Consider the following 12,150-nt stretch of genomic DNA (forward strand, 5'->3'; position numbering starts at 1 on the left):
CCAAACGAGCTCTCCTCCTCCTCCCAACCCAAACGCCGCCTCCGCCGCCGCGGCCGCCGCCGCCGCTTCTCTCCGGTCACCACCACGACGGAAGCACACGCCTGCCGTTGCTCCGCCGTTCTTCACCCTACGGCTGTTTCTCGGACGCTTAGCCTGGTGGATCCCTCTACGGGAGATCCACATCCATCCGGACCAAAAAATTTTGGGGGGATTCGGGGTAAGCTTTCCCTCGGCTGTGAGAAATCAGTCATGTCCCATCCATTTAGTTATGCTTGAAAATCATCAGGTTAGCTGAGGCATCTCTCTAATGCTAAATCATCGCATTTCTCCAGTGATTTCACCCTTCTGATGCTTCGCGCGCTTGTTGCTACCTGTACCGTTGTCTGAGTGGGTGGGTAATTTTATATGGGAACCCGAAACCATCTTTGGTTAGCCGCCAAGAGGACTTTGACATGGTATTTAGTCGGTTTCACCATTTCCGATCGATATGCAACCGTAGTATCAGTGACGGGCGATTCGATGCATCCCACGTTTACAGCGGCCAGTAGCTCCTTGAGAGGTATGGAGAATGGTAATTTGTGCAGGTTCAACTAGGCATGGACAGTTGGATGACTCTACAGTTCATATTCAAATATTTCTTCTGTCTTCTTATTTGTGCTGATCAGGTTGTTGGAACTAGGTGCTGTAGTGCTAGCCGAAAGGAGCTGCCTCCAAAAGTACCAGTTCTCCCATGGTGATGTTGTTTTGTTCAAGTGAGTGTTTGGAATTTGAGGAAAAGATCGACGCCTTTGTCCCTCGCTTGCTCGATGTCGCATATCTGATTATTCCTTACATGATCTGCAGGTGCCCCAGTGATCATAGGGAGTTGTTTGTCAAGAGATTAATTGCCCTGCCTGGGGAGTGGATGCAGCTCCCTGGCACCCCTGATATAATTAAGATCCCAGAAGGGCACTGCTGGGTTGAAGGTGATAATGCTGCCTGCAGCTGGGATTCTAGGTCATTTGGCCCAGTAAGTTACTTCTGTTCCTTTTCCTGTTTAATTCCAGTCCAACATGCAACACTAATTTCACATAAGTTTGGTTGATCTGAGTTAGCATTGAAGTCTAGTTGTTTGAGTGAAACTTATTTATGCTTTAGCTCCCCTTCACTGTAAGAGATGTTACCAGCATTTTTATCCCCTGATAGACTTTTTGCCATATTTTGATCCTCAATACCAACATTACTGTTTGCCTCCTGATAGACTTTTGCCATATTACCGGTACTTGGGATACGTGGAATCAGGCAACTAAACAGACCACTAACCAACACTTTACCACTCGTACTAGTGCAAACAAGTTTGAATTTTCTAAGTTTCGATGTTCTTTGATGCTGCCCATTGTTGCAAAAGTCGAGAACATTTGCTTTCTCTATGAGTGTCGTGTGTATGGGCTGGCGGAGATGAGCATATTAATTGCTTTGTGTCTGCTTTAAAATTATACTATCTCAATCTATGACTATACTTTTCAATCTACAGGGCCAAGATTTGACACTAAGTTATAATAACACCGCATTTTTTTTAGCTTTCTAAGACATGCTAAATTAATATAGCCGTCAATTTTCATCTTTGCTGTGCTCCCTTTGCCCATTTGCTATGTTTTACTCCCTCCTTCCCAAAATATAGCTACCTAGGAGTGTTTTGGGAAAATTAAGGATTGGGTGAAAGGTCTAAAATGTCCTTCATTAATGCATAGGAGGTTGATGGTATTAAGGATAGTATGGGTGGGGTACGGGTTTCGAGTGCTAGTGGGATGATAGGGCCCCCTAGGGTGTGGTACTTGTCCTAAGATAGCTATTTTTGGGACAAAATTTAAACCTAAATGTAGCTATATTTTGGAACAGAGAGAGTACTATAATAATCATGATTAGTTAGCAAAGCATATTACCTATACAAGCCTCCTGATTAATACAACATGCTATAGTATCTTTTTTACCTGTTGGAAAGTGTTGCATGTGGGATATGAAAAAATTATCACGCCGTAATTTGTAGTCTTTGATGTTTGAACATTTTTGGTCCCTACCAACAGAAACAATATGGACTGCACTGCACTAAACAACTAGTTACCAAACAGAACCAAAAGAGGGACTTAATAGAAAGGAGTACTAATCAAAATTGTGATAATTGGGAAACCATATTGAACATGCCAGCATATCCAATGGTTCCAGAGGTCAAGCACAATTGTCTGATTGGTGAAAGAGTTTCAGTAGTGTGCTGCAATCTAGGTTGAGGATGAATTTGCAAACCAACTTTGTTTGGTCAATCATGTCCATGATCTAAACCTTGGCTTGTACTGAATAGTCATGCCCGTTGTCTAAACTATGGCTTTCATAATGAATTAGTGATTTCTGAATTCTCAAGTCCTAAGCTTCTAGGCTTCTAGCAAAGAGTTGGACTTTGTGGTTTCTTTGGATTGAGAAAATTTAGGATTTGCCACCCGTCAGGTAGTTCACTAGCATGTAGGACCTGTTCCCACATGTCATAGACACATAACTGTCACTAAATTGCAAAGGGGCACATCCTCAAATCCTCGGCCTTTTAGATCGGATAGTCAGACAATTACTGTCGTACAAATATTAAATTGGTCGGGCAATATATTTTAACTTTTCAATCTTGAATCGTGATCTTCCATGTTGAAAAAGAACGATCGAACTATCATACTATGCAGCAAAATAATATAAAATGTTAACACAAAATAGTATTTTCTTCAAGCTTAAATACTACCCATTATGACTGTATGTTTAATTTCTTCTCTGTATGTTTTGCACCAGTAGTCCAGTACGACTTATTTAATTTCTTGTGTTTTTCAGATCCCTTTAGGTCTAATTAAAGGGAGGGTGGCCCACGTCATCTGGCCACCGTCAAAGATTGGACGAGTTGATACAAAAATGCCTGAAAATAGAATTTCACCCCTTTGATTCGACTCACTACATTGGATTGTATTTCATTTCAGTTCGGCCTATAACTTTAGTGCTTGCCGGTTGCTTAGCAGCTGTTCTAGTTGTAACAGAGTTTTTGTTTTCACATTGTTCTGTACTTCTGTAAGCAAAAGCTACTTCATTTAAAATTGACCAAGAGGTAAACCCTCATTCAGGGCCTTTGCATTCAGTCATTTGTTCTGTAAATGCATATTAGTATTTACTCCTATCGTCTTATGTAATTTTCTTTCGGCTTGCCTTCTCTTTTTTAGCTTCATAATATGTTGGGATCAACACATGCAAGGTGATGCACAAAAGACCATTCAGGTTCTTTCCTCAATGCTGTAACATGTTTACATGCTGTGTGTATATATGTACAAAAAAAATAAAGCAAAAACCTTTAATGCCAAATGAAATATTTTTCCCTTTTTTCTGTACTAAGAAAAATAAATCTACTGTTGTTATGTACAAAGACTAAAATGTGTCCTACAGAGGTACGAATTTCCTTTTTCCTTCATCATGTTGATGCATCCAGAGCTCTACCTTGCAGCAGCAGCCATGAAGTTCATCACCATGATCCTGGCTTTGTTGGTGGTCATGAAGCAGAGGAAGAGGTGCTCCTCGAGCTCGTCCAGCTGCTGCCTGAAGCTCTCCTCGTTCTTGCTCAGCTGCCTCAGCACCTCCTGCACCAGCCTCCCCTTCCCGCCGGCGCCCGCCGCCGGCCGGTGCTCCACGCACAGCCGCCGCAGCGCCACCATGTGTTCCCCCTCGTCGCGCACCCGCGCCACCAGCCGGCTGATCGTCTCCATGTCCCGGTTGAGTATGTACGTGCCCTTCGCCGCGGCCTCCAGCTGCACCAGCGCCCGCCGCGCCGCCCGCCCGGAGAAGAACCGCTCCCCTAGCCACGCCGGCGACATCATCGGGAACGCCGCGAACGCCGCCAGGATGTGCACGCCGATGCAGGCGCCGACGACGGCCACGACGGCGACGGCCGTGACGAAGGACACCGACAGCGCCCGCCTGAGCCGCGCGACGCTCCTGATCCGGTGGCGCGCCTTCTTCCTCCCGGCGTCGAGGCCCCTGAGCAGGTCGCCCGAGCCGGCCTGCACCTCCCGGAGCCTCCCCTGCGACGCGGCCAGCGCGGTGAACGGCTGCCCCAGCGCGGCGGAGACGTCGGCGAGGCCGGACACCCCGACGTCGGAGGCGAGCTTGCGGAGCGTGTGCTTGAGCGGGCGGTAGCGGAGGCGTATATGCTCGATGTCCTTGAGCAGGTGGCTGCAGAGGAACGAGGCGTTGGCCGTCTCGGCGTAGTAGGCGGCGAGGAGGCCGCGCACGTCGGGGCGGAGGCGGCTCCCGCGCGGCGACGCGAGGGCTGCGGCGACGGCGCGCTGGTCCGGCTCGAGCAGGTGCTCGGCGAAGAGGCGGTAGGAGGGGAGCCGCTTCGACGCCGCGCAGCCGCCGCCGCCGCCATGGCGCGGCACCAGGGCTGCGCCGTGCGCGAGGGTGATGTCCAGGACGCGCGCCCAGAAGTCGTTGTACGACTCGGTCCGGAACGCGCTCGTGTACTCCTCCCGGAAATCGAAGCTCGACGACGGCGCCACCACCTTCTTGGGCTCATGAACTGCATCAATCATCACACGCCGAATCAGTAATCACCATGAGAAAATTAACGACCAAACTGAGATCGAAAACCATGCATCGATCGATACGCTAATTCGATCTGTGCAGCTACCTTGTTGAGCGTGATGCTGCATGCATGCACCGAAACAATTGAACGTGCTGCCAGCCATGCTCGATCTCCTCGATCGATAGCAATGCAATGTTGCGGTTGGTTGATGGATATGCACGCACGAATGCTTTTTATACAGATGCGTGTGATTTGGTTTGGTTTAGTTTGTGACGACGAATTGTTAGCTAGCTAGCTAGCTAATTAACATGTGTCAAAGCGAAGCGACATGGTTCGATTGCGGCTTGTCTTGGCGTGCTCCTGTACGAATGCATGCATATACGCTACAGGTTGGATGGCTCCGACAGAGCCCCGTGTCATTGTGACTGCGTTATTTTTTTATTTTACCTCCGCCGGCGAGGGTCCACCAGACAGTGACTGATCGACCGGGTTTACGTCCTTCCACGCGATGCAAACAATCTAGTAATAGAATGCTACTCCGGCTCCTATAATATTTAAACACTAGCAATATATATATATACACTCGTGCATTGCAATAGGTTAAAACTATTATTATTATTATTATTATTATTATTATTATTATTATTATTATTATTATTATTATTATTATTATTATTATTATTATTATACTGTTTAGTTATGGTGAAATGTGCTTGGATAATTTATTTAGGAAATCATGAACTGCAATTCGGACTCTCGTCTCAGATTAGCATACGAGTTCTTTTAAAGAGATTTATTATATTATTTCTTTTGTATTTCTAAAAGTGAGTAAACTTAAAAACTGATTCAAACATATATCTGTATTTTCAAAAACGAACAAACTTAAATACAGATTTAAAGACAGATAACGTACCAGAGTAATGGTAAAATCATCTTCAGTTTTTTTAATATTGCTAGTAGATGAGAGATAGAGATTACTCTAAGTTTTTGTTTTAAATCTAAACATAGCTCTATAATTTAATGGTTTTTATGTGACATATGGTGTACTAATGGAAGAGGATGTGCATTGTGCTAGAGTACATAACTTGACATGCATGCATGCATGTTTGTCAGAATGTGCAACAATTAATCTACGTACCTTGCTGATCATCTGGCTTGACGCACCCGCCAAAGCACCTGAACGTGGCGCCCATATTACTCAGACAGAACACTCGATGCGATCGACGTCCAAGCTGATCAGAAGCTACTAGTATTTTCGTCTGACCTCTATAGAATTCGATGATCAATGTCGTTGCTTGCCACTATATGTAACCAGACGATCAGCTAAGCTAATATTATTTTTTCCTTCTCTTCTTGGTCGAGCATGCGAGGCAGCAACGTTATCGGGTCAAAGTGATGAGAGGAGGAAGAATTGAAGGTGGGGGTGGATGGAAACAAGACGCTTATAAAGCCCCTGCAGCCTCCACGCGGATATTATCCTTGGGCACGACGACAAGCCTTCTCTTCTCGGCCTCTGATCTGGACGATCGACGAAGCTTGGAAGGAAGCCCAAATGGTTGGCAATCACTCAAAGGGAAAACCCAACAAACACCACATCGACGAGAGCTAAACTTTGCTAGCCGCCCGCGACGACGCGGATGCGCTAGAGCCCACTAATCTGTAGCAGCAGCTTGGCTGTGGGCCCGGCGTGTCAGTCATCCAGCACCGTTGGATCATGCCGTGATTACGTGGAAGGTAGGTGGGCCCGCGCGGATCGATATATGGCCTGTTTGAGGGAGCTTTAGATTCTGAAAAGCAGCTGTTTGGTAGCCAGCTTCCGACAATCTATAAAAGCTTTGAAACCCAGCTTCTTCAGCTTCTAACTTCTTAGTTCATTTTTCAAAGGGCCTGTTCACTTTGATAGCAAAAATTTGGCAACTCGCCAAAATTTTGATAGAATTTATTATATAGTTACCAAAATTTGGCAGCAAACTAAATGTAGCCACTTTTTTGACAACTTTATCAAAATTTGGTAAGATTAAAAATGGCATCAAAGTGAACAGGCCCAAAATCTGTAACTACAGATTCTCAGAAGCTGTGAACTGTTTTAGACAGCTTCTAACAGATGCAGCTTTTGGTCCAAAAGGTACAGATGGGACAAGCTCCTCCAAACACGGCTATATCTCTATCTCCGTCGTTGCTTGCTCGCTTGCTTGTGTCCTCGCGGCCGCCGCGCCGTCGTGGCGTCGCGCGCGCACGGCGCGGGGGCGCGTGGATGCGGGAAATCCGCGGGGGATTGTTGCGTCTGGCCAAGAGAACTCGCAGGGGCGAAAGCTACCGGCGCCGCGCGATCCACGGATGCATGTACGCTTTTTTTTTTTTGTATAATGGCCCAGATATGCATGCCATATTGCCATTGCCACTTGATGAATCGAGCCGATGACGCGGGTTACCTGAAGATATTTTTGGTTGGATCGGTCTGGGACATAGGACGATGCAGATCGAGGAAGGATGAGCGTTGCAGATCGAATTAAGGTTCGGCGTGTTCGTTGGGTACGTCTTTGATCTGCATTTTGCGTCAAGAAATGGACAATAAAATATCTCTACACATATTTCATTTCCCAATCATTTTTTTTGAAAAAAAAAGAGAGGGAAAAAAAAAAGAACCAACAACGCTAGGCTAGGTAGCTCGCATAGAGCCAGACACATTTTACTAGTAGCAGTAAAAGGTTTGCAAGCTAAGGGCCAGTCAACTTGCGGTGAGCACGCAGTGGCTTGTACAGGAAACGACGCGTTGAACAGGAGAATGGCGTGTGTGTTACAGTCGGCAGGTGGTATCTGCTACGCTACTGGTATTCACTGTCGAGCAATGGCGTCGCTGTTGGTCTCAGTGATTACGCCATGAATCACACCCAGGTGGGTCAATCGATCTCAATTCTCCACTGAACTCCCCACTAACACACCATTAGGCTGTGTTTTTAGTTCAGCGCAAAGTTTGTATTTTAGTTAAAATTGAAGATGATATTACTGAAAAATTGTGTGTGTATGACAGGTTGATGTGATGGAAAATGACTGAAGTTTGGATCTAAACTTTAGATCTAAACACAGCCTTAATTATCCTCCGTATCTCTAGATACACCGTGTGTTTTGAGGCGGCTACCATCTTCAAAGGCATTGGACCGGGATACAGCGCATAAAGATTGTTCAGTCACATAGACCCAATTGGTACCTGTCAGGGTTATGGATACGAGAATACTACCTAGCGATCGATCGCTAGGGGTCACTAGGGGCGGTCAGATTCCCTCCCTCCACCTGGTGTCCTTTTTTGGCACCACATTACTGTCCTATTTTAGTAAATTTATGCACCTAAAATTTATACACCTTAAGTTTACACATCTAAAATTTAGAGAACAAAAGTTTATAAATCAAAAGTTTATATATCCGATTCAAATTTAAATTTGAATTCAAATATTTTTATATATAGTATTTCTATACATCTAAAGTTTATACACCTAAAGTTTATAGACACAAAGTTTATAAATCAAAAGTTTATATACCCGATTCAAATTTGAATTTGAATTCAAATATTTTTTATATATAGTATTTAGATACATCTAAAGTTTATACACCTAAAGTTTATAGACCAAAAGTTTATAAGTCAAAAGTTTACATACCCGATTCAAATTTGAATTTGAATTAAAATATTTTTTATATATAGTATTTTTATACATCTAAAGTTTATACACCTAAAGTTTATAGACCCAAAGTTTATAAGTCAAAAGTTTACATACCCGATTCAAATTTGAATTTGAATTCAAATATTAGTTTATAGATCCAAAGTTTATAAGTCAAAAGTTTACATACCCGTTTCAATTCTGAATTTAAATTTAATTATTTATGGTGTAGTAGGAAGAGAAAAGGGGAGGAAGGGGGGAGAGGAGGGAGCGATGGAGGTAGGGAGGGGCGGGTGATCGCTGTGAGCGATCACCCGCCCATTAGGCGTACCCTTATGGATAACACATACCCAACAGTAATCGACTAAACTCGACGGGGCCCACTATATACAAGTCTTATACGAAATCAAACCTCATATATAGCAGGAGTTCCGGATAAGGAAAGACAAATAGAGTTCTATATAGAAACGATAAGGACTACTCGGATTATATCCATAGTGGTCTCCCTAAATTTACTTAGACAAGAGGACACATATGTTTATAAATACAAGTCCCCTAGGAGGAGAGGGGACAAGCCACAAGATCAATAAGACACAACATATACACAAGCCAACACACGCCACCAAATATCGATATCAGAGATAAACCTAGACAAACCCAATCCGGTACTTATGGAGGCCGGCAAGAGGGATCTAGCGCTATCTCTGATCTCGACAAGTCCATGCTCGAGAAGGAAGACTACCCTGCCGTCGAGTATGAGTTGGTTATCCATGTCGGCAAGACGACGACGGCTAGATAGGTTATCCAAATCATTATACTTGTGTAATTATGATGAATAAGAGCAACACCGGCTTCGGTCAACAGGACGTATAGCTATTACCTGTCAGATAAGGGGCCCGAATCTGTATAAAAATCCCTGTCTCCATCTCTTTTACCTCAATCTCGCATATACCCTGATACCGACGACCCCCATACCATCCAAATACCCTAGTCGTGACTATCAAACGTCGACACTACCAATTAGGCGTACCCTTATAGATAACACATACCCAACAGTAATCAACTAAACTCGACGGGGCCCACTATATACAAGTCTTATACGAAATCAAACCTCATATATAGCAGAAGTTTCGGATAAGGAAAGACAAATAGAGTTCTATATAGAAACGATAAGGACTACTCGGACTGTATCCATAGTGGTCTCCCTAAATTTACTTAGACAAGAGGACACATATGTTTATAAATACAAGTCCCCTAGGAGGAGAGGGGACAAGCCACAAGATCAATAAGACACAACATATACACACGCCAACACACGCCGCCAAATATCGATATCAGAGATAAGCCTAGACAAACCCAATTCGGTACTTGTGGAGGCCAGCAAGAGGGATCTAGCGCTATCTCTGATCTCGACGAGTCCATGCTCGAGAAGGAAGACTACCCTGCCGTCGAGTATGAGTTGGTTATCCATGTCGGCAAGACGACGATGGCTAGATAGGTTATCCAAATCTAATTATGATGAATAAGAGCAACACTGGCTTCAGTCAACAGGACGTATAGCTATTACCTGTCAGATAAGGGGCCCGAATCTGTATAAAAATCCCTATCTCCATCTCTTTTACCTCAATCTCGCATATACCCTGATACCGACGATCCTCATACCATCCAAATACCCTAGTCGTGACTATCAAACGTCGACAGTACCGATCCTGTTTAAATCAATTTGATATGGCAAATTTTTTTGGCAAAAGTTTTGATGGCAAAAGATTTAGCATTGAAGTTTTGCTAGATGGTGTTTAGATGCATGGTAAAGTTTGCCATTTTACTAGTAAAGATAGAGAGAGCACGTCTCCCAACACATTTTTGGCAAAATTTGCTACTCTAGACTCTCAAATGACAAATGCCAAATTGCCAACTTTTGCTACTAGTGTTTAGATTCATTTTGACAAAAGTGCTCCAAAACAGCAAACTTTTTGCCATTTTAAAGGAACTAAACAAGGCCTTAAACAAAAAATAATATAGCATAGGGTGTTACTGATTTTGTGAATCTCAAAACATACTCATAAGGATAATGTGTGTATTTATAGAGATGAGTGTACGTGCGCATATAATGTTCGCATAAAAAAATAGGGGCATTTGCTTATTTGACCCTGTTTTGGACTCTAACTACCAATTTGACCCTACTTTTTAGAGTTTGCTTATTTGACCCTCCTTTTTAAAAACGAAGCTCCTCTCTGACCCTATTCCGTTTAGGTGAGTTCACGGTGTTAAGTTAGGGGTAAATAGTCCATTTTGCCCCCCATCTTCCCCATCGTCTTCAAACGCCCCATTGTCTCCATCGTCCCGCCGGAGGCGCGCGGCGGTGGCGGCAGCCGCCGGGAGCACCGGTCCGGGTACCGGACGCCCGAGCCGTCATCGCCCAAGGTCTCCTGCAAGAACGGCGCATGCCCGCTGCCGCCCCGGCCGCTGGCCGACTCCGCCGCCACCGCAGCGCGCAGCCGGCAGAAGAGCTCGCTCGTCGGGAGGGTGCTTTTCCGTCGCAGCAAGTCGAGGAAGGCGTCGCCGTCGCTCCCTTCCTCCGCGAGCCGCCGCCGCAGCCCCCTTCCTCCGCTTCCCACCGCCGCCGCCCCTTCCCTTCACGGCCGGGCGCCGGCGCGGATCCCGCCGCCGCCGCTCCCTTCCTCCACGAGCCGCCGCCGCCCCCTTCCTCTGCTTCGCGCCGCCGCCGCTCCTTCCCTTCACGGCCGGGCGCCGGCGCGGATCCCCCCGCCGCCGCTCCCTTCCTCCGCGAGCTGCCGCCGCCGCCCACTTTCTCCGCTTCCCGCCGCCGCCGCTCCTTCCCTTCACGGCCGGGCGCCGGCGCGGATCCCCCCGCCGCCGCTCCCTTCCTCCGCGAGCTGCCGCTGCCGCCGCCCCCTTTCTCCGCTTCCCGCCGCCGCCGCTCTTTCTCTTCATGGCTGGGCGCCGCGCGTGGGTTTGCCGAGCGGGCGCCGGCGGGGGTCGGCTTCACGCCGCCGCTGCTTCCTCAGAGTGCCGCCGTTGCCGCCGCGCCGCCCGACGCCATCGCCGTCGCACCGCCTGACGCCGCCGCAAGCCCACAAGCACAAGAGACACGGAGTTGTGGATAGGGTTTGGATGGATAGGGTATATGAGGGTAATTTAGGCATTACGAATAATAATCATATTTCTTTATTTTTTTAAAATCTAACCTTAACGGAGGTGTGGAAACAGGGTCAAACGGGAGCTTCATTTTTGAAAATGAGGGTCAAATTAGCAAACTCTAAAAAGTAGGGTCAAATTGGTAGTTAGAGTCCAAAACAGGGTCAAATAAGCCAATGCCCCAAAAAAATACCCTCCGTTTTTTCTCCCCCCTCGATTTGGTCCGCGGAGAATTGATTGAATGGCACGTGGTCTCGTGGAAGCCCATATTTGGTTCGCAAATTGGCAACTGTTGTTTCAAGAATGCCTACTATCGGTAGCCCGACGGAAGAGAGAATATCGAACACAGCTTAACTAAGCAACCTGCCATACTAGTACTCACCGCTCTATCCATATATGCATACATGTGGTTATCTTTAAAATATTTTTTCTTCTCAACTACTTATCTGATTTTTATCCAATCACACCATTATACTCATCGTAATATCTTTATAGTAAGATATCACATGACTATATTATGATGAAAGAAAAACATATATTCCAAAGCGTTAAAACTTAATGTTTCATACGCAACAGCCACATGTTTCAACGTGTGTTTTCACTGTGTTTCACAAAAGAAATTTATTATTTTTTGTTTTGTCATGTATAATTTAATGTTTCAATGGTGTTGGCAAAATATTGAATGCATCTACTCATACTCTCTTTGTTGCTATATACTTAGCTCTCTCCACTCCATGTATGCATGCAATGGTCCTCTAA

General features: G+C 45.6%; 2 protein-coding genes across 5 annotated transcripts; one reads left to right on the forward strand and one right to left on the reverse strand.

The window, feature by feature from the left end:
* Positions 1-17: 17 nt before the first annotated feature.
* LOC9271486 (mitochondrial inner membrane protease subunit 2) lies at positions 18-3,143 on the forward strand. Of its 3 annotated transcripts, none has more exons than NR_184428.1 (5): positions 18-217; positions 333-559; positions 666-752; positions 844-1,009; positions 2,845-3,143. NR_184428.1 is itself a non-coding variant. In NM_001417196.1 (5 exons), the coding sequence occupies exons 2-5, from the start codon at positions 406-408 to the stop codon at positions 2,950-2,952; spliced, it is 501 nt and encodes a 166-aa protein (NP_001404125.1). In that variant the 5' UTR covers positions 18-217; positions 333-405; the 3' UTR covers positions 2,953-3,143. The 3 variants fall into 3 exon arrangements, 1 of the variants encoding a protein (NP_001404125.1); NM_001417196.1 differs by having other exon boundaries at positions 680-752; NR_184429.1 differs by lacking the exon at positions 333-559 and having other exon boundaries at positions 680-752.
* A 114-nt stretch (positions 3,144-3,257) lies between these two features.
* LOC4331620 (UPF0496 protein 3-like) lies at positions 3,258-5,992 on the reverse strand. Of its 2 annotated transcripts, none has more exons than NM_001417195.1 (2): positions 5,718-5,992; positions 3,258-4,573 (listed from the first exon to the last, which is right to left on the reverse strand). In NM_001417195.1, exons 1-2 carry the CDS (start codon positions 5,770-5,772, stop codon positions 3,492-3,494), a joined length of 1,137 nt encoding a protein of 378 aa, NP_001404124.1. In that variant the 5' UTR covers positions 5,773-5,992; the 3' UTR covers positions 3,258-3,491. The 2 variants fall into 2 exon arrangements, with proteins under 2 accessions (NP_001404124.1, XP_015632298.1); XM_015776812.3 differs by lacking the exon at positions 5,718-5,992 and adding an exon at positions 4,685-4,914.
* Positions 5,993-12,150: the final 6,158 nt, after the last annotated feature.

This window comes from Oryza sativa, chromosome 3 (assembly GCF_034140825.1).
Source record: "Oryza sativa Japonica Group chromosome 3, ASM3414082v1".
Classification (NCBI taxonomy): Eukaryota; Viridiplantae; Streptophyta; class Magnoliopsida; order Poales; family Poaceae; genus Oryza; species Oryza sativa.